This window comes from Ricinus communis, chromosome 8 (genome assembly GCF_019578655.1).
Source record: "Ricinus communis isolate WT05 ecotype wild-type chromosome 8, ASM1957865v1, whole genome shotgun sequence".
Classification (NCBI taxonomy): Eukaryota; Viridiplantae; Streptophyta; class Magnoliopsida; order Malpighiales; family Euphorbiaceae; genus Ricinus; species Ricinus communis.
This window is the reverse complement of record NC_063263.1, coordinates 12,364,425-12,392,110: the sequence shown is the minus strand read 5'-3', so window position 1 is coordinate 12,392,110 and position 27,686 is coordinate 12,364,425. Positions and strand designations below refer to the sequence as shown.

The window sequence follows — 27,686 nt, the reverse complement described above, 5'->3', positions numbered from 1 at the left end:
TCTTTGGTTTTGCTCTGATCGCTTGTCATTTCATTTCTTGTTTTTATATTTGTAAGTTATTTATTTATTTAAATTTTCTAATAATTTTGCTGATTTTCTCTTTCAACTGTTACGAGTCGATTTTGACCCAAAGAAAGCTATTCGTTTCTTCTATTGCCTTTTTAATGTCGTTGAAACTATAGAATTGAAATTCCACTCCTTTTCCCTAATTTCACACTCCATAAACAAGATTTTCTAAGAATTTGGGTTCCACGCCAAGCCGAGAGAGAAGCAAGCAAACAAACGAAAAGTAAAAGAAAAAGAAAAAAGAAATAAAAAACGAAAAAACAGAGGTTTGATTCTCTCGTGGTGTGGTGTTATTCTGATTGTTTTCATTGCCTTAGGGTTTTGGAGAAATGAAATCTCCGCTTGGTAAGTTAAGAGGATTTAAGCTTCATAAGAGCGACACTAAGGACAAAAGGGACCTTTTACCTTCTGCTCAGTTGGATGAGCTCGCTCAAGCTGCTGAGGTATTTTCTTCTTCTTTTTTATTTATTATTTTAATTTCGTAGCTTAATTGTGTTTCTTTCTCTATCTACTTTCTTTTCTGAAAAAAGAAAAATTCCCAATATGCTTCGAATTCATTGAAGAATAAATGATTTACTAATTTTGTTAAGTTCCACTTAATTTACCAATTGGAGCTTTGGATCGATGTTATGATGTGTATTGATAGGTTGATTAAGTTGTGGATTACAGTTTAGAGCTGCAATTAGATTTTAGATTTTTTTTTTTGTTCTGTAGTGCGCACTCGTGCGTTCCCGTGATTAAATTGTTCGGAAGTTGATGTGCCAAGGAAAGCAAATCAGCTCATGGATTTGGCAATCAAGAAAATTTAATGTACCATTTTTATGTAGATCGTGTGGATGTACAAATTTTGATTGAGATTGATACAGATTTACACTCTTTGGAAGTTCTGGAAATTGTAGCATTACATTCTTTGCTTTCTGTAATTAGGCTTATGACTTCTTCAACTCAGATTAGCCTTGTTTGGAACAAATCATGAGGAAGAGTGAAATTGATTTGAATTGAATTCTTTCAAAATCATGCCACTTTTGGCATGATTTCTTTTCCTTCAAAGTGCCCTTGTTTGTTTTCCTTTTATAAGTTGAAAGAATTGAATTCTAGCAATTATTGAGTTTCCAAACACGAGAATTGAGTAAATAGAATTTAAATGATTTTAATTCTTGCATTTGTAGACTTTCTAAAACAAGGTCTTAATGAATTTTTGAGAACTTTGTGGTTTGTACTTTTGTTTATCTTTTCCTGAAATTTTGTTGTTTAAGGGTCATTGCTCTGTAATTATCTGATTCTTTCCTTTCCACAGGACATGCAAGACATGAGAAATTGCTACGACAGCTTACTTTCTGCTGCTGCTGCTACAGCAAACAGTGCATATGGTAAATGAACTTCCCTCCTTACTTTCCTTCCTTTTATTTTTCCTTTATGTTTTTAATTTTACATGTTGAGTATCGCTGACCTTATATTCAGCTTTTGTCAAGTGGAATTTGGCCTTCTCTGCTTTCCTGATTTTTTCTTGTTGATTTGTTTCTCTTTCCTTTAGGGTGGTAGCTTTTCAATAAATAACCAATACTACAATTTACGGGATGAAAAATTATTTTTGGTTAATGTATTTTGGCCTTGACAATAGTTTTTCTTTAATTATTGTAATGACTTTTATTATTGTTACTATTATTTTCTGAAATGAAATTTTTGGTCATACACAGCCAGGGTGTCCCTATTAAGACATTATAACTATGAACCATTGCTCTAACTAGGGAAACAACCTCCTCGCAAATGAAAGAGGAGGGTGCATATAGTTAGCCCTCCTCAAAGCTTGTAATAGGTTTCATGTATTTAGGCATGCTCTATTTATAGTAATTTTATGATTGGTAGGCGACTGAAAGTTCGAACTTATCAGATTTAACTGGCTGTGACCATTATGTTTGTTTGTGTTGTCAACTGCATAATTTTTATGTGATTCCAGTCTGTAACTGATGCAGCTGGGATAATTACAACCACTGATACGTGCATTTTGATGTCATATATAATTTATTGCTTATGTCATTCCCCAGACGGCTTGTCAAAATCTTTCAAGTGTTGCTATATAAAATGCTTCCCTTTAACTCCCATCTCCATTTGCAGAATTCTCGGAGTCACTGCAGGAAATGGGTTCTTGTCTACTGGAGAAAACTGCACTACACGATGATGAACAAAGTGGTAAGTGAACTATAAAATGGTCCTATTGTTGCTTTGTTCTACCAATTGTTTGAAATAGATCTTAGCATTATAGAAGTTAGGTCCCCTCTAAATACTTCCTTGAAGTTTCTAATTATCAGTTGATCATTAAATTGGCCAAGTTGCTTTTCTATTCTGGCCATTGTTTGACATAGATATATATTCTTGAGCTTGGAAGTGTTGAGCTCATAAAATTATGTTCTATTTATCAATATTTGATATTTGCTGTCTTTCTCTCTTTCCTTCTCCTTCTTGCAGTTGTTGTCAACAAATTTTATCTTTTAGATTTTTTCTTTTGCTACAAAGGAGATTGGTCCACATTCCCCTAGTAGTACTTGCTGTTGAAGTTAAAATATTCAGTTAATCCATTAAGTACCTGGACCGGTGCACCCTGATTAGTTTTATGAGTTATATACTTTTTCTCTTCCTATTGGAAGCTTGTGTTGCCAGAATTAGGGGATCTGCTACTTAATTTTCACATTCCATGGTAGACCAGGAATTCAATTTAACTGATGGATATTATAATTTGCTTAAATGTACTTTTCATGGATTAAGTTTCAATAATGAGATATGTGAATCAGGAAGTGACATGTAATGTAACCGTCTGTCAGTTGATTTTTATTTTCTCCTGCCTTGGTTTCTAGTTTTGTAAATTTATGTTCCAGTTCCTGAATTTAGTGATTAATCTTACTTGCGATGGGGCTTTAAATATATTTGAATGTACTCAGCAGATAACTGAATTTAAAGCAGTCACTTGAAATTTTGGATAAAATGTGCATATGTTTGTGTATTATCTTTTGAGTGACGGACAGAGAGAGGGAGAGGGGGAGAAGGTGCAAATTTTATCTGTAACTAAGCATATTGTCATAATTATATTATGAATATGATATAAACTACTTCTGAGTTGCTATTATTGTTTCCATTTTTCTGCAGGCCGAGTTTTGCTAATGTTGGGAAAAGTGCAGTTCGAACTTCAAAAACTTGTTGATAGCTATGTGAGTGCTAGCTGTTTCATTATACTTGTAGCGTGCATTTTGACATCCTTGATCAGAGAACTGTCTGCAATTCAATGCAGTTCTAACTTACTTCTTCTGGTAATTCAGCGCTCTCATATATTCTTAACAATTACAAATCCATCGGAGTCTCTTCTCAATGAACTTCGTACAGTTGAGGTTCGGCCCTACTAATATCTCTATTCTTTGTTTTCATATGTGAGATATATATTAATAAGGCATCCTTGACTGCTCTTTCAGCTGTGCTTTGTTGTATGCTCTATGTTTCATCATTGTGCAATCGCTGCCATGATTCTGCGAAATTGTTGCGTATCATTTGGAATATTCTTTATTACACAAGCACAATGCATTTCTGAAGGTGTTGATGTTCCTATATTAGTGTATGCCAAATGGTAGAATTTGGGAGATATTATCGTACCCTTGGTTGCAACCAAAGCATTCATTTCGTAGTGGTACAGTCATGAGCAGTGGTTGCTACATAAGAAACTACCTCCGACCAATGAGGTGATGACACATGCATGCGTGCATATGAACTTCTAAATAGTCGGTTCCAATTTTGGAGTTCGATATCAGGAGAAAACATGCAGATCCATCTTGTTGCAGTTGACTGATATACTAAATGTAGTCAGAGAAGTTCAGATTTATGAATTATTTTGATTTCTTTCTTAACAACAAAAATTTTAGATTTTTCTTGTACACCTATTTTGGAATTTTTTTTTATAGCAGTATTTAGGATTCTTTTCTTTTTCATTACGGGTTATCTTTGGAATTTTACTTTCTATTTAGCATTGCTTTATAACTTCCCAAATTACTGATAGTGAATCCCAATAGGACTAGTTGTAGTTATGAATTCTCTAATAATACATATGCATCTTAGTTATTTGCTTAGGTTTTTGGTAATGGAATTGTGAATATTTACTAATTTGGGAGATATGTGTTCCTAGCTATTATTTTCCTTTCTTTTTCTCTCTTTCTTTTCCTTTGTTGCTACAATAGCTTGAACAGTCACTGTAAAAACAGCTGGCAGTTTCTTTTATTTTCTGACTCTAATCATCTTTAATTCAAACCTTACCCTTAATTCCATCTTGTTAAATTGTAAATCTCTTCTATGGCTTGAACTTCACCCATGATAAAAGCATTTAATATGCTGGGTGCCCAATCTGTCCTGCACCCATAAGTCTCTATTTACAATGCCCTGATGATATTTTGGAGGAAGAGCCTTGGTACAGTGGGGATTTCCACAAATTAATAACGAAAAGTATAACTTGTAGAAACCTGTCTTTATGCAATTCGATCTGATGTTATGATTTGAAGTCATGAGTTTGAACCATGGGAACTGTTTCTTTGTAACCCGAAGAAGCTCTATGCCTCTGATCCTCCTCGGAGTGCAAAATACTGTAAGCTTAATGCACTAAGACACCCTTTTCCACAATGGTGCTTCTGCAACTTTGTAGGAATCTTGGTTCTAGGTTTGGTGCATTAGCAATTTTTTCTCGCACCAGCTTTTGAACCTACATTTACATAAATCATTTTCATCCAGTCATTTATGTACATTGGTTATAGCTGATAAGCTAGGTGCACCTGATAGCAACAGAGAGTGTAATTCTCAAGTACTCAAATGGGTTTTTGCGTTTTGAAATTTCTTTGCTTGTAAAAGTTTTATATTTATCATTTTTCATCCCAAAATACCATTCGTGTATTTACTGTCTGTTAAGCGTCCTTGTTACAACTATTGTTGAGAAACTATGCCTTTTAGATATTTTGATTAAAAACAATCAAAAAATTATTTTAAGGTGTTATATTTTCTTCTTTTCAGCATGTTTTGATCACGAGAATGCTAAATTGCTACAGAGCAGTTTTTATTACTACTTGTAAAGGCAGCTATAAAGCTTCTGTGACAAGTGGTTTCTATAGTAGTGCTACATTGGCTCTTATTAACGTTGCAACAGTAAATGATATGTGCTACATGTCAATCTGTTAGACATTGATGGTGAAATAAAATCCCTCCCAAGCATGGCTTAGGCCTTATAAGTTCATTCATAAAAAGCCATCTCCTTTTCTCTTCATTGGAGAATTGACACTTGTTGCATTGCTGGAGAAGGTTTCACATCACTTATATGCATTGACAGTGCATCAAATCATTTTGCTAAGGATTTTACTCAATGTACTCCTTTGCTCATTTGGCAGGATATGAAGCGACAATGCGATGAAAAAAGGTCAGTCCTTTTTATATACTTCTGCTTTTATTTGATAGAAAGTAAGTTATTTCTGAATCTGATATGCAATGTTCAGAAATGTCTATGAATACATGGTGGCACAACAGAAAGAAAAAGGGAAGTCAAAGAGTGGGAAAGGTGAAAGTTTTACATTGCAGGAACTGCGAACAGCTCATGATGAATATGATGAAGAGGCAACCCTGTGCGTTTTTCGTTTGAAATCCTTGAAACAAGGGCAGTCCCGGAGTCTTCTTACACAAGCAGCCCGTCACCATGCAGCTCAGGTTTCTTCATGTTCCTTGCAGGTTTTGAAGTGCAGTTATCTTGTTTTTCTGATAACTTGGATAATGATAGTTATGATTTAATTGCAGTTGAATTTCTTCCGAAAGGGACTCAAATCACTTGAAGCAGTTGATGATCATGTAAAAATTGTTGCAGAACAGCAACATATAGATTACCAATTCAGTGGACTTGAAGATGATGGCAGGGAAGATGGTGAAGATGATGATGACATTGGCGATGCAAATGAAGGGAGGGAACTGAGTTTTGACTACAGAGAAAACAAGCAGGGGCATGATGTTATTTCTGCATCAAGGAATTCAATGGAGGTGAGGTTGATTTTGATAGAAAACATAGCAACTGCATATGTCATGCATGCTTTGTTATTCGTGCATGGTTGTGAAGACATTGTCTCTGAGTTTGTACCAAGCCAGTGACATTGTTTCCTTACTACATTAATATACAGAAATTATCTGTTTCTTTTTTTTTTCTCTCTCTGCATTCCATTGTGATTATTCTTGTTGTCATACCATGCCCGAGTATCAATTAGATCAGACTAATGTTTTTCCTGGGAGAATTATGTGCTTTGTTGGAAAAACTTACATTGTACCAGTTCATTGTTGTCCCATTTTAAGTATGAAAGCTATGCAAATTAATACTCCAGATATTCCCTTGATTCATGCTGTATCATGTTATTGAATTAAATAAGATTGACGAATTCACTCTTGATTTCACAATCCATGCATCAACAGTGATCAACAGTGTTCTAGAACCTTGCATTACTTGATGCATTTTCAAGTCATTTGTTGGAGTTGAGTTGAGGTTGGGATTTGCTAGGGGCAATACTGGGTTGATCACCTACAGCAAGTGATCAATATACTTTAAGGAATTCTGGACCTTTCACTTCAAATGATTGTGGAGGTTGAGGAATAACATTTGTCTGTAGGAATTGTCCTAATTTTGTTATCTGCTGTAGCATTCTTTTGGTATTGTATTGTTCTTAGACTTCTATTTACTAATTTTGACTCTTTCCTTTCCATAGTGATTAATCTAATTTACTGCTTTTAGTAGTTTGAGATTTAGGCTTGGTTGAGTAGAGTACAATAGCATAGATAAACTATGATGATAATATAATCAAGTATAAAGTAGTCAAACTGAATAAAAACATTCAATAAAAAAAATTTCTTCTTACCCAACTCATTTTTTTTCTTACGACACGATACTCAAATTTGATTTTCGGATTTTTTGAACAAAACATTAATCTAGGTTTAAATCAAATTCGGATTTGAATTTTGATTCAATCGAGGAGTAAGCCTATTTTTCTGGTTCTAAGATCAGCAGTTTGGTAGTTTGCTTGAAGAAAGTCCCTGTGATAATAGGAATCAATGATATAGATCTTGTGCTGTAAATTGTTATGGAGGTATTCTATTTTGGATGAAAAAATGGACTTATTTTAGAGAAGAGATTAGTCTTGTCATAGTGATGATGGATTCATTTTACAGAAGCGTATGAGAGGGTGGACTCCTTTTGGAAAGAGTGACTATTCTCATAATGTTTATGGAAGTAGCGTGAAAGAAAGTTTGTCTTTCTTGAGATTATGTCCACTGCCGAGGATTTTTATTCTAGAAGTCAGTCTTCATATTTAAACTGTCTAATTAGTAATGAAGCTGGCATTTTTTAATATTTCAATTTATTTCTTAATCTCTATCAACCTGTTTTTGTATCTTGACATGGTTGCAAAATATGCAGGTGGATGATGAAGACCTTTCTTTTCCCCAAGCTTCTTTCACAGAGAATGCAGAGGTACAGCATTTTTGCTTTTCTCTTGGTTACTAGATTTGAACCTACTGATTTTACCGGGAATAGTTTAAGTAAACTCTGGACACTGATATAAACTTCTCCTCATTTAACTTTACTAATAATTTGCAGCTCTTTTGAATGAGGATTTGAGAATTTTGGGCTCACTTTAGAAATGCTTCGAGTAGAATATTGGATATTGACCTTTACAATAATTTCTTCTAATAATTTGTCTTTGAGGTTAGATGTGTAAGTTATTTGGCAACTGAATTTTTGCATCCATGTGCAGTTAAATCCAGACAAAAGCCAAGGAGGTCTCCAGGCATCGCTTAGAGAACCCCGACCAGGCAGCCATTCTGCACCAATATTTCCAGAAAGAAAGTCTGATCCAATTGAAAGGATAAGACTGATGCAATCATCAGCAAGGAAGTCTAACACGTATGTGCTGCCCACACCTATTGATGCAAAGAGTCCAATCTCTTCAAGAACAAGTGGTTCAGTTGCCAACACAAGGCCCTCAGACTTCAGTGGACGCACCCACAATTTATGGCATTCTTCTCCATTGGAACAGAAGAAGCACGAGAAAGATCCTGGTGACTATCACTTGTCAGAATTAACTGCCTTAAAAACACGTTCAGCACATAAAGACAGCAGCATTAACAGCACCTCCACGCTCTTACCTCCTCCTTTAGTGGAAGGAATTTCACTTCCACATCTCGATATGTACAATGCATCTGACAACAAAAAAATTAAACGGCAATCTTTCTCCGGTCCTATAACTAGTAAGCCATGGTCAACAAAGCCTGCTTTATCTGCCAGTGGTCCCATCTTCTCCAATGAACTTCCCCAACAAGTTTCCGGAGTGCCTTCTCGTGTGACAATTCCTCAGAATACATCTCCTAAAGTATCCCCAACTGCTTCACCTCCCCTTGCATCTTCACCTAGAATAAGTGAGCTTCATGAGCTCCCAAGGCCACCGGGTAATTTTGTCACTAAGCCAGCAAAATCATCAGCACCAGTTGGTCACTCAGCTCCATTGGTCAGAAATCCTGAACATTCTGGAACAATCAGGGTATCTTCTGGAGTAACAAATTTGGCATCACCTCTTCCAATTCCACCTTTGATTGTCCCTCGGAGTTTCTCTATACCCTCCAGCAGCCAAAGAGCAATGACGATACATGTATCCAAGTCTGTAGAGTCTTTGCAAATGCCAGACAAGACTGAAGAAGTTGATTCTCCACCATTGACACCTATCTCCCTTGCAAACCTCAAAACAGCATCTACCATATCTGAAATTATTCCTCATTCCGGTCAAATTAGAGGTAACTGGATCTCATAGTTTTTTTGCTATTCTTACATCAAACTATCATCATTGCTTTTGCAGGCGAGAGTCAGGCTGGCGTCATTGTTTTTATGTTGACTTTACATTCCTATTAAAAATCATTTGATTACTTGCAAGTCTTATTAATAGGTTGCAAGAGAAAAGAGACTTATTGTTTTCCACTTTTGAACTAATGATATCTTTTCCTACTCATTCAACTGTCCAAATTCAAAAGCCACCCTGCATGAATAATGCTTGACGAGGTCCATTGATCAATATCCCCAGTTGCAGATATCATCGACTGCTGGGGCTACCCACTTGTTAGTTGAGAGGCATTGTGTTTGTCTGAACTATGAAGCATGAATCTGTATTTCTTACCAGCACCAACATGCGTCTATTTCATAAATCATTCAGTCTTGATATAATAAGATTTACTCCTGAAAATACTTGACCTCGTATTTCAACAAAAGAAATGTTAGATTGGCATGTAACATGTATGGTATATGAAAAGAAAAAGGCTATGAATTTCATCAGATTATCATACTAGATTATGTATTTATGGTTTATAATAAATTTTTGTTTCTGATTGCAAACATCTTAACTGAATGCAGGTGGGAGCTGATAATATTCTTGAGCAGATGAAATCTCGGATTTTCTTTTCTTTTTTTGGTTTTCTCTGAAACTGCTTAACGTTATTTGTTGTTTCTTTTTCTGGGTCTCATGGTGTAAATAGAATGTTTTATGCTCTCTTTAGTTTCTCATCCCAATTTTTGTTCATCCTGTGATTTATCATCATGATGAGAACTAAGCTCCACATAATTGTGCATTATTACACATCTTGTATATCATCAATTAAGAAATTTTGTTTTTGGTTCTACTTTTTTTTTTTTTTTTCTTTCTTTTCTGGTTAAATATTCCCCATAATATAATCGCCAATCAGCAATTATTTTATGTTACTTAGGACTGCTAGGATAAACGTATTTCTTCTTCTTTTTCTTTCCTTTAATATTTTCACCTTATTATCCTTTGAGATAATATCTAACTCACTGTAATTTGTATTGAATATAGTATTGAGAAACAGTTGGAGTTGAGAAGAAAACAGAAAAAAGAAAGGCTCAATTTGGAGTCGAGTTTTGGAGTGAGTCTAGTAGTTGGTTGATGAAATTATAGAGTGTATTTTGACGTTATTTTCTGTCTAATTAGAAAAGAGAGATTGTTTAGGGATAAAATGCAAACATATTGAAGTGCACTTTCACCAAAACATACAACAAATTTTCTCTTACCTACCCTTCATATCATAAGCATAATAATAATGCGCATTGTTCGAGATACACATGCTGGCATTCGTCAGTGCATCTTCTGCTAATTAATTCCTTTGAAATCAATGGATGCAAATGTACAACCACTATTAATTCTAATTACTCCTTTGACACTCTCAAATGAATCCATATATATATATATATATATATATATATATATATATATATATATATATATATATATATCACTTCTGGATAAGGTACTATTTATTTATGGTCTGATCTAAAACTTGAACCCTAACCAATGAATAAGGTGAACTTGTTGGTTAACTTAACCCTTTGGATTATTTAAACTACTCTCAGTTACTTTCCACCGTTATGAAACATCATTTACTATATTTGATAATCAGAATTTTGATAGACTTACTATCTGCGAGTGACTTTAATTCAAATCTACACTTGAATATATAAATATAGGTAATTCATAATTGCAGTTTCAGTGTTTTACTCTTTCTTAACCAGTAAGCTTAAAGGTTTTAATATAAAGAGCCAATTTAAGATTAATAAAGAACAAAAAGGGCAAGGAATAATAGATTACAGAGATCACATGTGAAGATATCAAAGTTCTAAATCAGGTTAAAAACCCCTCCCAAAACAGTGTCCTTTTTACAGCTAAAATGGTTGTTTAGTTGCCTATAAGTTTGTGTTTGTCTACCTGTGCAAGGAACACAAGTTAGAATTGAGACAAAAAACAAGTGAGAGAGGAAAAGAAAATGTTGAAGACAAGAACAACCACTTTTTTCTTAATTTTTTGTGTCTCTGTTGCTCTAATGAATCTATCATTCCTTGCTCAAGCTCAAGACACTTCTGCTCAAGGTACTTCTTCTCTATTCAAATTAAATCATATTAAACTTTCCTAATCTATATTGGGTTTCATCAATGAAAATGTGAATAAATATAGGTCCACGACCCAATCTGAACAATAATAACTAGTATATGTAAAGGAAATGATGGGCATATAATTGTTTCTCATGTGTGCAGAGGATATAAAATGGTGTCCAAAGAAGGACAAATTCGCTGGGGAAGACTGTGGAAATAATGGGAGTTATCAATGTTTACTTGACTTTTTGGGAAAGTATGGAGCAAGCAGTATGCCAAGGAACTGCCGCTGTCAATCTTTGGGACCTAAAACCCGATCCTGCAATTGTGAGATTGTTTGCCATCAACCTTTTGATTTTATTCAAAACCCAGATAGAATTACTACTCTTAATGGTTAATTGAGAAGATTGATGGAGCAAATTCAATGATTATGGAGACTTTGCAGAGATTATCAATAAATTACTGATTTTCATATATCATATTTCTTGTAATTGTTCGGTTATTCTAGCTTATTAGAGAGACATCATCCTCTTAAGTATTCATTCCGGATTAGTGGGTATTTCTTTTTCTCACATAACTATCATAAAAAAAAAATTATTTTATAAATAATACTCGAATGCATTTTTTATTTTTTAAATATAAAGTAAAAAGTTTAATTTAGCTCTTTATATATAGAATATTTCTAATACATTCTTTATATAATAAAATAGAACTTTAATAGATTCTTTATTCTTTAAATATTAAATAAAAATTATTTGATTCTCTACATTTAAAATATTTTTAATAAATTTTTTATATATATATTAAAAATTTATTTTAAAAAATTAATTAATAATCAATCATCAATAATGGATAATTGGTAATTTTCTTTTGTCAACGGACTCGCACTTTATTAGCTATTTAATAGGATCTTTAAATTCTCATTAGGCAGATTTTACTCAATTATAGTGTAAACAAGTTTCATATATCCTCAAGAAAAAAGTTTCATAAAATATAAAGCGATGAACTATATTTTATTAGGCTTAGTAATTAAATTATAAATTTTATATTTTCCTAATAATTTTGTGTAACTGTTTTAAAATTTTAAAAATAATTTTTAAAATTTTATAATAAAAAATAACATGAAAAATTGATTATACTTATTTAAAAAATAATAGTGAATTAACAAACATAATTTATTATAAACTTAATAATATAACTATAAAAATTTTTCATATATATATATATATATATATATATATATATATATTTCGCATCTTTTATCTAAATGTAATATCTTTTATTGATTTATTAATTTTTTTAATAAATATAATTAACATCGTTTCTTTCAAAATAAATTTTTTAAATTGCTATAAAAAATTAAAAGAATGAATTTAAAGTCTAAATATTTATTTTAAAATTTTAAAATAATTTAAATAAATTATTAAAAATATTAAATTTAAGATTTTATTGATAATTAGTCTTATCTAATAACAGCTAAATTAACCACCACCCAGTGGCTAGGTGTGGTAACTTGAAAAGGCCGAAGCCATGTGTTATTAAACAAACAAAGCCCAAAATGTTATCTAAAATGGATATTATTACAAAAGCTGCATTGCTTCGAAGGAAAAACAGATAAACCCACTCATCAATGGAGATAGTGACAGCAACCGTAGCACCACCACTCCGACCACCATCACCCTCACCACGACCACCCACAATTTACTCAACTCTCCGATTACCCAGTTGTTTACTTCATATCCGCGCCCAGTCTTCACACTCCTTTTCTACTCTTATCAAACACAAGTCTCAATTTTATAGACCTTCACTTTCTACTACTTGCTCACTTTCCGATGAAACTACTACTTCAAGTGAGTTCTTTACATTGTTTCTTTAGTGGGATTTATTTAAATTAATTAATACGGCTGGTGGCGTCTGTTATTTCGTAATTGGGGTTTTTTAGTTCTTTACTATATGAAAGTATTGTGCCTTTTTTGTGTGTGTACAGCTACAGAGGTTACTGTTCTTGACTCGTCTCTTGCATTAAAGGTAAGTTTTATTTTTTAATTATTTTTAAGAAAATGTAATTCTGGACTTCATTGTTTTATCTTCTTCTTCTTTACTTTGGCGATTATAATTGGAAGGTTTTATCTCGAACTGCTTTAATTTTTAATTCAGAAAAGAGCAGCTGATATATCCCCAGAACTAAAAGGGACTTCAATATTTCTTGTGGGTAAGCATTGCATTTTGGTTACTTAACGTAGATTTATCAATGCTTTTTGGTGAGTTCAAATCCAATGATGAATTTAATGTGTTCGGACGGATAGTACTTTTGTGGCGACTTTTTCTCTCTATGTGAAATAGGAATGAGAAGTTCCATGAAAACAAGTTTGGGCAAACTTCTAGCAGATAGCTTACGATATTATTATTTTGACAGGTAAATAACTGTGTATATTAGTTGCAAAAGTTGTTATAAGCTTGAACGGCTTGCAAGTTTTTATTCATACGAGTCATTTGCTTCCAGTGATAGTTTGGTAGAGGAAGTAGCCAGCGGTGCATCCGCTGCCAAATCTTTTAAGGAGACTGATGAGAAGGGATTTCGTGAGTCTGAGGTAAATTCTTTCATAGCTAGTCTGGTATTGCTTTGTTTTTGCTTTTGGCTGCCAGCTCTATTGTTAAATATTTGAGATTAGTGTATTTCATCTGCTTTAGGACCATTATATGTTAGGGGCAGTTCTTGAAAATGAATGAATTTCAATTTATGGTGGAGTTTTCCTTGAGACTAATATGGACCTCAAATATTTCCAGGACTTTTTCCTTTTACTGATTTATTACTTGAAGCTGTATTTTTGCTACAGACAGAAGTATTGAAGCAATTGTCATCAATGGGTCGGCTGGTGGTATGTGCAGGAGATGGTGCCGTTCAGAGTTCTACTAACCTGTACGAATATGAACATTGATTGCCCTAGTGTGTGATTCTCTACCTCCATTTATCATGGATAATATCGATAGTCATTAATTCTTTTTGCTTGACCACTGGCTTCCTTGTAATCTTATAGGGCACTCCTGAGACATGGAATCTCACTATGGATTGATGTGCCCTTGGACATGGTTGCCCAGGCCATGAGTGAAGAGAGTGATCAACTTTCTGGAGCTGATTCAGAGGTATTTTCCCTTGTCAAATTGTTAATTATTTACTCTGCCATTCCCTTTCTGTTCTTAGGAAACTGTTTATTATTAAATGAAATAACCTGGTTTGCTATGTTGAGCCCTCGGGATTCGAACTAATATGATGAACAATAACCAGGAATTAACTGAGCTAATTGCTACATTCGAAGCAATGAGAGGAGGTTATGCTACTGCTGATGCTACAATTTCGCTGCAAAGTATATCCCCGTGATTTATCTAATTTGTCATGGATTAGTTGTGTTCTTGTTTTTATTCCTGATCATTTCTTGCTTCAAGCAGAAGTAGCTGTTAATTTAGGTTATGACGCACTGGATTCAGTAACCGCAGAGGATATGACATTGGAGGTAAAGAAATAAGAAGTGATTTAGACGGAAAGGATGCATAGTGGGGATTTTCCCACAAGAACACTCCGTATGATAGTGGAAAAGACGTCTCACTATGCCACACGTCTCAATCCTAATATTCTTACCTAAGGGGGGAGTGCTTACCTACACCGGACGCACATGCACCACCACTCACATGAGGTGGGTCGTACATACGTGAGAGTGGATGTACACAGCCGGTGTAGGTAAGTTCTTTTCCTTAAATTATAACTAGTTTGGTAGACTCAGAATGGGGATCTTTGTGCTGTATTTGGAATTTTCAGGTTCTCAAGGAGATAGAGAAACTGACAAGACTAAAGAAGATGTTGGAAGAAGCTGCGAGACCCTTTTAGAAAACCATTTCTATATTGCAACAAATCTTCAGATGTCAACTGTCTCCAAGTCCCAGACTTTTCTGGAAGTGTTGTTCATGAGCTGAGCTTACGCCCATCTTAGGGTAATGATTCTGTTTCCCCGGAAACACATACCATAAAACATATACTGTAATCGTCATGCAATCTAAAAGAGAAAGCTAACCCTCTTGATCATCATCTCTCCATGCGTTAAAATAGTTTCAGCATTCATGGCACAAGATTACCTGCAGGTCATTCCATAAAGCCGCTACATTGATTTCATTCTGTAAACTGAATTAAACAAAACACGGACACTTCTACTTTCTTTCACTTAGAATTCCACTTAAATAGATTCCATATTTCCTCTCTTTAAATCTCCAATTTGGTAAGAAGAAAGATGGATGAAGTGAGTATAGTATTCATGAAAAATTCCAACTTAGCATGCCTGCGTGCCAAGGTTGTTCAACTTATCAACTTGAGATTTTCTTTTTATATTCCCAAAACCTAAAATCACATTCAGAAGTTTTATGATAATTGTGTCATCCATTAACTACCATATCTTCTCTTTCACCACACATGACTATCTGTTTATGCTTCAAAGATGATATCCTGTCAACTTGTGCATAATGTGTCTACACACACACACACACACACACACACACACACACACACACACACACCAGCATAAATTGCAAACGAAAATGTATCAATCTTGATGATGTGTTTGCAGTCATTTTTAGTTTATGCATTTAAGAATTTTGGAATTTTAGCATGTATATATACACAAACACAATTGCATGTGAAAGGAGAAATGGTTTTGGCACGTACAGGTACCTGTGATTTTTAGCTTCCGGCTGCTGCCACGTCACGTGACTCCACGTGCCAAACCCTTTCACCCAATCCATAGATTTGCAAGAAGTGGATGGCTTAATGGACAGATGTGAGAATCCTTTGTTTCCACATATTACCTAATTAAACAGTTGAAGGCAACGTGGTTGCTTTTCTCAGTTTTATATCCTCTTCGTCGTCATCATTTCTTTACTTCAATCTAGAAACGAGGCAACCCTTGTCTCAAAATTACTATTATTTTTATAACTTGTATTAAAAGGATAAAAAGAGGGTCAAAACTTTTGGTCTTTTCCATTGCACCGGTGAAAGAAAGTTTCAGACATAAGCAAAATGAATCTGACATGATGGATTGGGCATTGAATTTTCTACCTAAATAAGCACCAATTTGGTGAAAATCAACAGGTAAACTATTAACCTCTCTGAATAGTAACTAGTAAGCCGGTCTTTGCATTCATGATTGTGATCTATCAAATGGCCCTAAGCATCAACCCTATGCACTATTTTGAGAAAAGAGGTTTTTATATATTAAAAGAAAAAAAAAAGGAAAAAAAATAAATGAAAAATGGCAGAAATTTAAATTAAATAATCTAATAATGGTGGGTTGGGTACGGAATGTGTCAAAAGACGCTTGCTCCAGATATTGATGATAGCCATTCTATGATTTTCATCTGCCTCTATTTGTTATATATATCCTTTATTAATTCTTTTAAAAATAAATAATGCTCACATGACTAATTTATTAATTATTGATTTAATTTTGAGCTCTATATTTTTCTAATAATTTTGTTTAATCCTCTTAAAACTTAAGAATGGATATTTATACATTTGATTTAGTTTAAAAATATTTTATAATGACATAAAATTAGGTATTTACTTTTACATTTTAAAATAATTAAATAAAATTATTAAAAATGTTAATTTAGAATGCAATTGCAACGATTTATTAGTGAAATTTCGATAGTCCTTAATATTTAAGAAAAAATTAATATCCACTAATTTACTAAATTTATCTTAGAGAAAACAAATTATTTATATGCAAAAGTTCGATTACAACGTCAATAGTCTGAGAGACACATTAAGGCGGGTAAAGTAGACGTGACCCAGTTCATAATACATTTTCTCACAGAAATAAAAGGGTCAGATTTTATATTTTTAAAAAGAAAAACAGAGAAATAATGAAGAATTTATACAAGAAAGGAAAAGGTAAAGAGAGAGAGGGAGGGTTTTAATTAAGAAAAGAAAAATTACAGCAAAGAAAAAAAGAAAAAACTAAAAAAGGTACCAAAAAAGAGGTGGGGGGATGATGATGAGGATGGTATTTTGGGATTATAAACAGAGAAGAATGAACTTAGACATGGCTTTCTCTTCTCCTCTCTTAACTTCTCCAAACTCACCACCATACCCACCTTCTCCTTCTTCATTTCTAACCATACCCAAATCAAGAAACAGGCAGAGAAGGAACAGTAATATTAATAGAATAAAAGAATTAAGAAATCTAATCTTTTACTTTTTCTTTTTTTCTTAAGGAATTAAGAAAAGGACCCTTTTAATTTATCTTGCTCTTTCAAAGATTTGATAGCATAATCGTTCTTGTAGTAATTTTTATGATCTGGGTATTCATTAATTACATGGCAGATTACATTTGAAATGTCTTGTCTTCAAGATTCCTTCTTCTTCGTCATCATATGCTTTATCGGTGCGTCCATTTATCAGATTGAATATTGCTTTTTCATACCTTCTATAATATTTGAAAGAAACCTGAAGCTTGATTGCGGTTTTTTTTTTTTTTTTTGGGGGGGGGGGTGGGGGGGGGGGGGGGTTTGGGTTGCTAAGATTATTTAAACGTTGCTTATGGTGAATGTGCGCCGTACAAGCAAACCTTTTGAACTTGTTACGCTTTTTGTTTATTGTTTTTGATCGACTGAAGGAATCTGTTAGAATACTTCACAGTTTTTCATCTATGTGCCTTGTTGCTTCTACTTTGATCTTTAAAATATTTTCTTGGTAGTTGAAATTTTTGCTCCTAATAAATGGTAGATTAGAGTTTCATTTGATTTTGAGGTGATTCTACTATGCTACGTTATGATGTTTCTGAACAATATGCTGTTTCTGGTTCAGTGTTAGAATGAGGGATGAGAGTTTTTAGAAGTATTTAAACGATGTTTGTATTTGAACAGCCATCTTTGGATTCTGCATCCATATATAGTGCAACTACCCGTATGTGCACTTTGGATCATGATTGAAGCTCATGTTGATTCATATTAATCAATTTACACTCTTTTCGTAATTGTGCCTCAAGGATTGGAAGTAAATGGAGTTTAATCAAGTTGTTGATCCGAAAATGTTTGAAGATTGTATTGCTTTACAAATTGACTTTCTCAAGCTTGCACAACTAATTATTGTGTTATTTTATTTCTTTCCTTTTTGATTTTGATTATATCAGGTAACCGCGTCCATTCTGCTCGCTACCATGAGTTCTAGATGCTTCACTGTTTGCTGGTTTGGAGGTCAGAAAATTTGTGCTACACATTGTTGCTGGGTAATTAGTATGTGTTCAACTTTCTCTTTGCAATCCTACAAAGGACTTGTAGTTGAATTGTGGACTCCATTGGTGGATACATAGTGCTGGCTTCTCTGTAGATTATGAAATCGCTTTTGTGGGATTAGCTTACATTCTGATTTAGCTTCAATGGTGGAGCCTATTAGTTTTTCACTTTGATTCAATCACATTACTAGAATTTGGAAGATATAGAGCTGTGCTACTTCTTTTATGGGCATCATGCTGGAAAAATTTAATGTTACAAAAAATGAAAAGTTGAACAGATTCTCTTAGAATGAAAAGAAGAGGAGCACATGATTTATTAGCCTTGGCAGGGTAAGAAGATATTTGTTTCTACAAATTTGAACGATGGGCTTACCACAAGTTTCTTCTACTGATGATATTAATGGAGATACTGCAGCATCATCGGGCTCATACTTGAGAAGCCCACCACAAATTGCTGGCACGAGCGCCTGTGATTTAGATGGATTGCACAGAGGAAATTTAAGCCGAACATTAGGAGTTACTATCAGTTCCTCCTTGGGGGATTTTCAGAGGAAGACCTCCTTGCAGCTTTCAAACTTTCCACAGAATTCACCGAGTTTGGAAGGGTCAGCAGAGGTTACTTCCAATATTCATGGGTTGATAACTGGTTCTATGGGCAAAGTTGGTTTAATTACTCCCAGAAATGGAAGGAATATCCAAAATCCTGCTTCTAGGATCGTTGGTTTTGAATCACGGGGAATAAGTAGTCCAAAGGATGGATTTGAGGATTTTTCTGCTGATCTTATTCATTCTTCATCTATGACACTGAATGGAACTGAGCTGAGTGGGTCACTTGTCAGGAAAAGGTTATTGTCACCTCTAAGTAGCATGCTTTCTGCAGAACAATTTAATGGTGATCTTCTGGATATTGGATGTCATGCTTTTCAGACGAATCCCACTTCTTTGACTACTAATTTATATGTTTCTGCAGCACATGATTATAAGAAAGCAAATGTTGGTAACCAATTAAATTTCCCTACATCATCCTGGTCCTTGTCCAGTTGTTTAGATAAAAGGGATTTGTCATTTGACAATAGTACGAGAGCTTCTCTTTTCCTTACTGATGGCCCTCTACTGGAAAACGAGCACCAACATACTCATAAGAATTGTTTGTACTCTTTTGGGCATTTCACAGAATCAAGTGAAGGGAGAACCCCAAGCAGGACGATATCGCTATCCCCTAAAAAGGCAATTTCATCTCCTCTGTCATTGTCTCCTCTGGGTCCTAAGTTATCTGAAAGAATAAAAATGCGTGAACACAAGGATCTCAAGACTCACTTGGAGGATCGTTGTTCAAATCTGGAGGAAATAAAACAGTCACTTGACAAACATGACTCAAACATTGTCTTTGCTCCTGGAGAAGCAGATTTTACAATCACGAGTAGATCATTTGAGGATATTGATATCTTTCACAGGGAGTTTCGTCCATCTTCCCTCGAAGGTGCTACTGACAGCTGGTCGCTGTTTCAAGAATCAGCTCCTTCCCAAAGTGCAAGATTTCTTAGAAGTTTGAGTGGCCTTCCTGTTCGTAGGTCCTTGGTTGGTTCATTTGAGGAATCACTCTTGTCTGGGAGGTTCTTTTCTGGAAAATTCACCCAGGTCTGTAATAATGTGATGTTGCATTGGTTCTGATTTTGGCTGTTAAATTGAATCTTGCAATTATTCTTAGCAGACATCTATTTCTTACTGCTTTTTGTTGGCATGTTGCATTTGCAGAGAATAGATGGTTTCCTAGCCGTGTTAAGTATTACAGGAGGAAACTTTTCACCACAGTCACAGAAGCTTCCTTTTTCAGTGACAAGTGTGGATGGAGATTGTTATTTACTTTATTATGCATCCATAGATCTTGCAGGAAATTTATCAAACAAGCATAGAGGGCAAAAATCAAAAAGAGGTCCAAGTAATGATGATTCACAAACTATTAGGAGCCGCTTTCGTATTCCTATGAAAGGGCGTGTGCAACTGGTAATTTCTTCTCTACATAGTAATTGGTGGTTTTGAGTACATTCACTGAACTAGTTTGAGCTTTTCATTTCAGTTTTGGAGATCTTATACCATATATTCTATTTTTTTTGCCGTGGTCTGTTCTCTCACAAATTTTTGGTGGCCTACCACTCATCACCTTAGTCATGTCCATTAGAAGAGACCTCAGGGGCTTCTCCTTCTTTCCAATTGTCCACTCATCACATTGATTTCTTTTTTTGGCAATTCGGAAAAAGAGTTGCTAAATTCTCCTGCTATTTTGTTCTGCAATAAGCAAGCTAGTCCATTTTTCAGTACTGTGTTCACTAGTGAAGGATCAGAAGGATCAGGTGGTCATTAGTTATTGTAATTGACTGTCAGGGGGAGTTACTGCCACAGTGTCACATGATTTGAAGTTATAATTTGCAGGTGATTGATGTATGAAAATAATTTGATATCTGCAGGTTCTCAGCAATCCAGAAAAGACGCCTCTCCACACCTTTCTTTGCAACTATGATTTGAGTGACATGCCTGCTGGTACTAAAGTAAGATGGAATAGCAATTTCATTGTTGTTTAGTTGATTGAGCTCAAATTTTGGATGTATAACTTTCTTGGGCTTTTTTCCAGTAGCAAAATTAAGATTACATGGCAATTAGTAGTTGGCACTCGGCATTCTGTAGATACTATTGTTTATGGATTGAAGTCATAATTTGCAGGTGATTGATGTATGAATTGGCTTTTATTACCATCAAAACCATTTCCCTTAACCCATGTTAGTAACAATCCGGTGGCAGAGATTTCAGAATGTTAAAAATTAGAAATGGTTCAAGTCAAAGTAAGTGAAGGATAAAACATTATTCTTTTTGACCTTTTAGTGGAATGTTAGGCTTTTGGTTGTCACATGTCTAAGAATCAACAAGCAGCATTTATTTATCTTCCTCCCCTGGTTGTAAATTAATTTCACAAACTTAAATTTCATCTTCGTCTAGATGCTCAGCTTAGGTCATGTTAAATGTGAATACAGGGAGTTTTGAATTCTGTATCAGTTTGGAAGTGGGCATTGGTGGGTAGGACTCTGTTTTCATACTTATTTTAATGTGGGATGATGTATTGTGAGCAATTTATTAGGAGAAACTGCCGGCTAAAAATCTACTGTGTTGTACATTCTTGAAACTCATAATGCTATTTGGTTAATTATGTTTCCTTTTTCCTGTTTTCTGTTGAATTCAAATCAGACGTTCTTGCGCCAAAAGGTCACTTTAGATACCTCTGGAACAACTTCCTCAGAATTGAAACATCGGCAAATGAAACATGGGCAAACAGGTTTGGACACAAAAATGAAAGACAAGGTGGCTTCTAACCATACAGTCAATTCAGTTACTGCTATGAATGAAAATAGTGAAGTCAAGGGAATTGATTACTGTGAACTAGTAGTTTCAGACACAGAGAACTTGCCTAAGCAATCACAGAATATGGAAAAAGCGGGTGTTGATTCTTTTATGCTTGGGAATGACTGTGGTAATGGTAATTGCCATGGGACTAGAGAGGAGTGCACTGGGGTGGATACGTGCATTGGAATTGATAGGCGATCAGCTCATGGTTGTTTAAAGGTCAACGAGACTGTCCAGCATGGTGCTTTACGTTACGCACTCCATCTCCGTTTTGTATGCCCTTCACCTAAAAAGTCTGCTAGGTCAGTCCAAAGATGTAAATCTGATCCTACATCTGTACCGCAAAAGAAACATTTAGATGTGGAAGGGGATCGCAGGTTCTATTTATACAATGACCTGAGGGTTGTGTTCCCTCAACGACATTCAGATGCTGATGAAGGCAAGGTGCGTAATTTTGAGTTACTATCATCACTTCACATTAGCATGCTTTATACTTTATTTTGTATGCAAGTTCAGGAATTCTAGATTGTTGCTTGTGAACTGATTGATTATACTGTAAAAATTTTGGAGCATTAGAGTTTTGTGGCCATTAATTTGCTTTCAAATTTTTACGTCTTTTCTTCTTCATTGCATGTCTATGAATTGCTTATATACTGTTCTTTTTATAATAAAAAAAAGAAAAAAAAAAAGCAAGTTTGGAATCTTTTATTGTGAGCCAGTCCTACCTTGTTGTGAGAATAAGACAGAATTAAAATGAAAGTGAAAGATGGCCTATGTGATCAATTTTGCTGTTTCAAAGGAATGCATATATCAGTACTTCCTACATCATTCAGCTTCTCCATTATATATTTCTTCTCATCGAGTTTTCTGGATCAAGGACTCTTTGTTGGTTATAAGACCTCAGTCTCAAGGGACTGGCCTCCTGTTCATGCTTGTAGGGAATTAGATAAACAATGGAACTAACCTCTAGAGCAAGTTTTCCAAGTGAGACTTCCCTAGCAGTTGAAAACCTGTAAACGAGCTGACTATAAGTCATGTTTACTTTTCTTTATCTTGAAGCTTATCTGGTAGTCTGATAAGGGCTGTTGCTTTCTTTTGGCAGTTGAACGTGGAATATCATTTCCCAGAGGATCCAAGATATTTCGATATCAGCAACTGAGATTCTTAATTCACCTCGGTAGAGAGCTGTGGCTTCTTTGCCGACACTGTACATATTCATTCCATGTTTATTCGTCATGTCATCTTGAAATGGCACTAATCCTTCAACTTGTAAATACTTGCATTTAATAATATTTGATGGGTTAAGTCTCTGCCTGCTTTCTCGATTACCCGAGTCATAGTAATGAACTACTAGTACGTGAGACGCGGGTATTAGCATCTTTCCAAGATCCCACCTAATGCTTAAACGGTGCAGCCTGCGTTCCTGTGGCTGTTCTTGTTCTGTTCTGCTCCTATATAATTCCCTTGTTCATTTTCAATCTAGTCTGGCTGTGGGAAACCTTTTAATGTGCAGGTTTGAGTAGGAGCTTTTTAGCCTAGGGTGGAGCTCGGTCTCATCTGAATTATTGGCCCAATACGTCAATGGAAAATGTTATCTTTTGATAGAAAGAAGACCAATGAAATTTGTTTTTATGAAAATGAATAGGTTGGCTTTGCATTTAAGGTTGCAAAATTTTCTAGGAAGTGGGAACCCCATGTTCTATGCAATCATAATGTCACATCACAGACGTTCAGTCGACAGATAGTTTCACTGTCTCTCTTTGAATTGGATGTGCACATTAGACAGGCACTAATAGGCAATGTAACACAAAAAGGCAGCCCAGAATAGAGGCAAAGGCAGACCAAATTTATTGCTGAGATAAACAATCTCCAAAACGCTTTAACAAAATTTCTATATTTGCTGTGGCAGCTGTTATGTTAATACTTTGACAACCTAAATGAAAAACAAATAAATAGGGATCAAAAAGCTTAAAAGCCCATTAGTCAGTGTGATTGAGGGAAAAATTAAGTATATCTTATCTCTCTCTATCTTGCCATATCTTTAGAAATGAGTGCTTATCAACTTTTGTCTTCTTCTCATGTAGTCCAGCTAAGTTTAACAAGATGCTTGGCAAGAAACGGAAAAAGAAAAGAAAAAAAACCAGACTCAATAATAGAAAAAGAGTGATACCCACATCATCACCAGAGAAAGATGAAATTGAGCTTATTAAGTGAAAACATTGCAAATGGTAAACCTTTAAAGATCTGCAAAATGTACAGGCTAACCTAGAACAAACCCATTAAAGGAAAAAGGAAACCCATAAAAACCCTACACAATACAAGAACTTTTAAGAACTATTAACCCAAGTTCTTGAGTCTCTAAAAGAATGCTCTGCAGGGCACACCAGGCTGCAACTATCATTATATGTCACATACATATATATGCACACATGACATAATATATGATCAAATGTCTGAGTGCAGGTCTACTTGACATGGCCCTTCATTTTATACCCTCATACGCACAGCAAAGGGAGAATCTCTCACTCTCACTCTCACTCTGTCTGCATGTGTGCGTTGCCATTTAGTGTATGTTTGATGATTAGGTTATGCAGTTTCTACCACCATGTCTATCACAAAACGTGTCCTTTGCTTTATGGGTCTCTCTCTCTCTGCTGATTCTAATCTAGAGATTTGGAAGAGAGAAAAGAGTGCAGTAGTAACAGAAAAGAGAGAGAGAGAGCTGAAAAATTGCTGATTTTGGCTGCACTTTACTGACACTTGACACACTCACAGCCCTCAAGAAAGGAGGTAAGTGTTGCCACTTCTTGTCCTTTCCTCTCCTACACCGTATTATCACCATTTTCCAATTAAAATCAAAATCTTCCCCTTCTACCCCTTTTCTTTCTATCTCACTACTTCTCTTTCTCTTAGTACTAACTGCCACAAAACTACTTGCTGCAATCTCTCTCTTTCTTTTCTTTTTTTTATTGTTTCTCTTATGGGCCTCCATGCCATACTCTAGCAGCTAGCTACTACTGTAAAATAATTATCATATTTTTGTATTAGTTATTATTTTTATATTTGTTGATTGGATAAACAGGTCTTCCTATGTGAATCAAGAACAATGTAGGCCGTACACGTGTTAAATCGTGTTGCCTGTATGGAAACCATAAAATAAAAAATAAAATAAACAAGTCCATACCCACAACTCCAATCGACAAGGCAAAGTAGTTATCTAAGTACGCAGTAGCAGTACTGCTTCGGTTCAGTACTATTCTAACCTATAAAACATTCTTTTCAATATTTAAATAACATTATAATAATATAACCTATGAATATGGATCTCCATTCATTTGCTAGGCTTAGCCTAATACTCAATGTTGAAGCTATCTTGTGTTTTTCCATGTTTTGTGTTATCCATAACTTCTTTCCAAAAATGAAATAGAAATTGGTACTTAAAGATCATGAATTATTATATTTAATAATATGGTTTTCCTTCTTGGGAAAATTGTTGGACCTAGTTACTTTGTAACTATACCAATTTAACTAATCAAATGACCATGATTATATATACCAGTTGCAATTAAAGAGAACTAATCCAGATGTGTGTGTATATATGTATTCGACAACCCTTTCACTCTGTGTGTGTATGCATGTTATATCCAACAAACTAAGGGTACTATTGTCTATCAAGCCACAACCAATTATATCCTTGCACCTTCATGTAAAAACAAAACCTTAAACCCCATATAAACCTCCTCCCTCTTCACTCACTCGCCCATTCATCTCCATAGCCACCTTCTCTTCTCTTTCACTCTTTTTCTCTTTAGTAGAAAAAGAAAAAGAAAAAGATGGCAGACCCATCAATCTACAACTTCTTTAACCAGCAACAAAACCAACCACAGCAGCAGCAGCAGCAACAACAACAAGAACAACTTCCCTTTCCTTCATCAAGACCATCAAGAAAGAACCCAATACCACAACAACCACCAACTTCCTCTTCTCGTCTCTTTCAATGCCTTTACTGTCCTCGTAAATTCTACACTTCTCAAGCTCTCGGTGGCCACCAGAATGCTCACAAGCGCGAACGTGCTGCGGCTCACAGAAACTTATCTCTCCAGTCACCACCCAATATCTCTGCTCACTACTTCCCTCCAGACCCATACATGATGAACCACCCTGATGCTGCCCCATTTCTTGACGATCACCACCACTACTACTGCCTCGAACCAAAACAAACCATGACCGACTACCAGTTTCCATCACCTCCTCAAGTTGGGTTCTGTGGTGGGTCTACTGCTTCTAGTGCTCTTAATGCTATTGATGATTCTCTATCTCCCGTTGCTGATCTTAATGCTGACCCTGTTAATCTCGACCTCACTCTTCATTTGTGATTTTTTTTCTCGGTTCTTGTAAGTGAAGTGATTCTTATGTTTTAATGGGTTTTTTTTTAATGGTACCTAGTGACTAATGAGGTGGGTTTTAGCTATTAGATACTATATTTATATATGTTAGGGTTTTAACTTTTTAACTACTTTTAAAAGCAGTTTTTGAAAGCCGGGTTTTACTTGTTTTAGTGAGATCATCATATGTTTGTACTCCTCGATGAACCGATTATAAATTAATTGATATCCAATGATCTCTGTTCATGCTTCTTAATTATCTTCTCTCTCTATACGTAACTGTACGTACTGATGTGATATTGTTTGATTTGATCCCCTCCAAAATGCCCTTCTGGTCACCGGACTGGCCATGGAATGTGCAGGTGAGTACTTTTGTTTAGTACTATATAGTCCGATCAGTCATGTCTCTCTTAGCTTGCAAACTGTTCTCTCTCATTTTTTTTTCCTGGTTCATTTCTGATAGGAACAGCCATTTTATTACCCTTTTGAATTAAACAATGCTAGCCATTTGTGGGATTCCTAACAAATAATTAAGCATTACACATACATATATATATATGTATGGCGTAAACCTAACTGGAGCATGATCATTTCAGTAAATGGTTTTGTTTTGTTGTTGGTAGATTCCGCTCGTAGCTTGCTGGAATCTAAAACATTCCTTCATTTTAGAGGACTGAAACGTTTACAGTGAAGTTTCTTAATCCCAAAAAAGTTTTGCCCTAAAGTCATCACATGGGACGGCTGCGATTTCACTTGTGTAATTCGCACTGCTGCTTCCTGGGCTGTTCGCAATTTAGAGCTGGTTTGAATCTGTGGCCCCCCTACTGTGGGCAGCAATAACTTTAATCTTTGGCAAATTTTCCACAGTGAATCAGATTATAGATGTTTTGTTAGGAAAAAAGAAAAAGAAAAACCTCAAAGAGATCTTACATAAAAGTCCGGGCATTAAATCAGCTGAAACTTTTGAATCAAGGATAGGAATATTTAGTTTGCTCCATGTTATGATGTAAATCATGAGCAAGTTCTTTTAGCCAATAAAATGCTATTAATTCAAATTTAGAAAGTTAATTGTTATAGTAGAGCACAGCAATGCTTCTGGTATAAGTTTTGGCATCTAATAATATGTTAAAAGTTGTGGGTTTGATCTCTAGGAATAATATACATATTTGCTTAATGACAGTATGATGACTTAACTTTTTCTTCCATGGCATTGGTTGCTATTCATTCAAGGATTGGAAACCCACTCATCATTAGAGGTATCCCAATTCCAACCCATTTAAGATTTTAAATATCTGAATTCGATATCTGTCTCAAATACAATTTTCACAGTACTCAAGAAAATCTTCTATTTTTATACATATAAATATATGTATTTCTTACTAGATATTTGATCATAGTTGCTCTGTTTATATCAATGGATCCGAAATACGGACTAAATATTTATTTATTGAATTTTATGTATTTAATAAATATTAATTAAAAAAAAGAGTTAAATGAATATAATAAAGTAAATAAAAAGTAAGCATTAAACTAAGAAACGAGGTTCTTAAATCAAAACAATGAATATTGAAATTGAAATTCAAGCATTAAATG

The 27,686-nt window shown here is 34.8% G+C and overlaps 4 protein-coding genes across 5 annotated transcripts; all 4 read left to right on the top strand.

The window, feature by feature from the left end:
* The first annotated feature begins 66 nt into the window (after positions 1 to 66).
* On the top strand, positions 67 to 9,777 carry LOC8285292 (uncharacterized protein At2g33490). Its single transcript, XM_002512836.4, has 11 exons — positions 67 to 509; positions 1,364 to 1,436; positions 2,182 to 2,256; positions 3,208 to 3,269; positions 3,378 to 3,446; positions 5,475 to 5,503; positions 5,580 to 5,787; positions 5,875 to 6,111; positions 7,532 to 7,585; positions 7,869 to 8,901; positions 9,512 to 9,777. Exons 1-11 carry the CDS (start codon positions 396 to 398, stop codon positions 9,520 to 9,522), a joined length of 1,965 nt encoding a protein of 654 aa, XP_002512882.2. The 5' UTR covers positions 67 to 395; the 3' UTR covers positions 9,523 to 9,777.
* Positions 9,778 to 12,584: 2,807 nt separating this feature from the next.
* LOC8285290 (probable inactive shikimate kinase like 1, chloroplastic) lies at positions 12,585 to 15,119 on the top strand. The gene is made up of 10 exons (XM_002512834.4): positions 12,585 to 12,888; positions 13,026 to 13,066; positions 13,196 to 13,250; positions 13,382 to 13,454; positions 13,542 to 13,629; positions 13,876 to 13,958; positions 14,077 to 14,182; positions 14,325 to 14,403; positions 14,486 to 14,550; positions 14,853 to 15,119. Exons 1-10 carry the CDS (start codon positions 12,669 to 12,671, stop codon positions 14,919 to 14,921), a joined length of 879 nt encoding a protein of 292 aa, XP_002512880.2. The 5' UTR covers positions 12,585 to 12,668; the 3' UTR covers positions 14,922 to 15,119.
* Positions 15,120 to 16,838: 1,719 nt separating this feature from the next.
* On the top strand, positions 16,839 to 23,018 carry LOC8285289. 2 transcript variants are annotated; one of them, XM_015715397.3, is made up of 6 exons: positions 16,839 to 17,466; positions 18,214 to 19,953; positions 20,071 to 20,319; positions 20,781 to 20,861; positions 21,553 to 22,152; positions 22,811 to 23,018. In XM_015715397.3, exons 2-6 carry the CDS (start codon positions 18,679 to 18,681, stop codon positions 22,865 to 22,867), a joined length of 2,262 nt encoding a protein of 753 aa, XP_015570883.2. In that variant the 5' UTR covers positions 16,839 to 17,466; positions 18,214 to 18,678; the 3' UTR covers positions 22,868 to 23,018. The 2 variants fall into 2 exon arrangements, with proteins under 2 accessions (XP_015570883.2, XP_002512879.2); XM_002512833.4 differs by lacking the exon at positions 16,839 to 17,466 and having other exon boundaries at positions 17,662 to 19,953.
* A 2,323-nt stretch (positions 23,019 to 25,341) lies between these two features.
* Positions 25,342 to 26,532, top strand: LOC8285288 (zinc finger protein GIS2). Its single transcript, XM_002512832.2, has one exon. The coding sequence runs from the start codon at positions 25,542 to 25,544 to the stop codon at positions 26,082 to 26,084; it is 543 nt and encodes a 180-aa protein (XP_002512878.1). The 5' UTR covers positions 25,342 to 25,541; the 3' UTR covers positions 26,085 to 26,532.
* The last annotated feature ends 1,154 nt before the right edge of the window (positions 26,533 to 27,686 follow it).

Bases quoted from the DNA above. Each gene is read 5' to 3' on its own strand.
- LOC8285292 (XM_002512836.4), top strand. From the start codon at position 396: ATGAAATCTCCGCTTGGTAAGTTAAGAGGATTTAAGCTTCATAAGAGC. The intron at 3,447-5,474 runs GTTCGGCCCTAC...CTCATTTGGCAG, and splicing joins ATGAACTTCGTACAGTTGAG to GATATGAAGCGACAATGCGA. The intron at 6,112-7,531 runs GTGAGGTTGATT...CAAAATATGCAG, and splicing joins CATCAAGGAATTCAATGGAG to GTGGATGATGAAGACCTTTC.
- LOC8285290 (XM_002512834.4), top strand. From the start codon at position 12,669: ATGGAGATAGTGACAGCAACCGTAGCACCACCACTCCGACCACCATCA. The intron at 12,889-13,025 runs GTGAGTTCTTTA...GTGTGTGTACAG, and splicing joins CGATGAAACTACTACTTCAA to CTACAGAGGTTACTGTTCTT. The intron at 13,455-13,541 runs GTAAATAACTGT...ATTTGCTTCCAG, and splicing joins CGATATTATTATTTTGACAG to TGATAGTTTGGTAGAGGAAG.
- LOC8285289 (XM_015715397.3), top strand. From the start codon at position 18,679: ATGGGCTTACCACAAGTTTCTTCTACTGATGATATTAATGGAGATACT. The intron at 20,320-20,780 runs GTAATTTCTTCT...TGATATCTGCAG, and splicing joins TGAAAGGGCGTGTGCAACTG to GTTCTCAGCAATCCAGAAAA. The intron at 22,153-22,810 runs GTGCGTAATTTT...TTCTTTTGGCAG, and splicing joins CAGATGCTGATGAAGGCAAG to TTGAACGTGGAATATCATTT.
- LOC8285288 (XM_002512832.2), top strand. From the start codon at position 25,542: ATGGCAGACCCATCAATCTACAACTTCTTTAACCAGCAACAAAACCAA.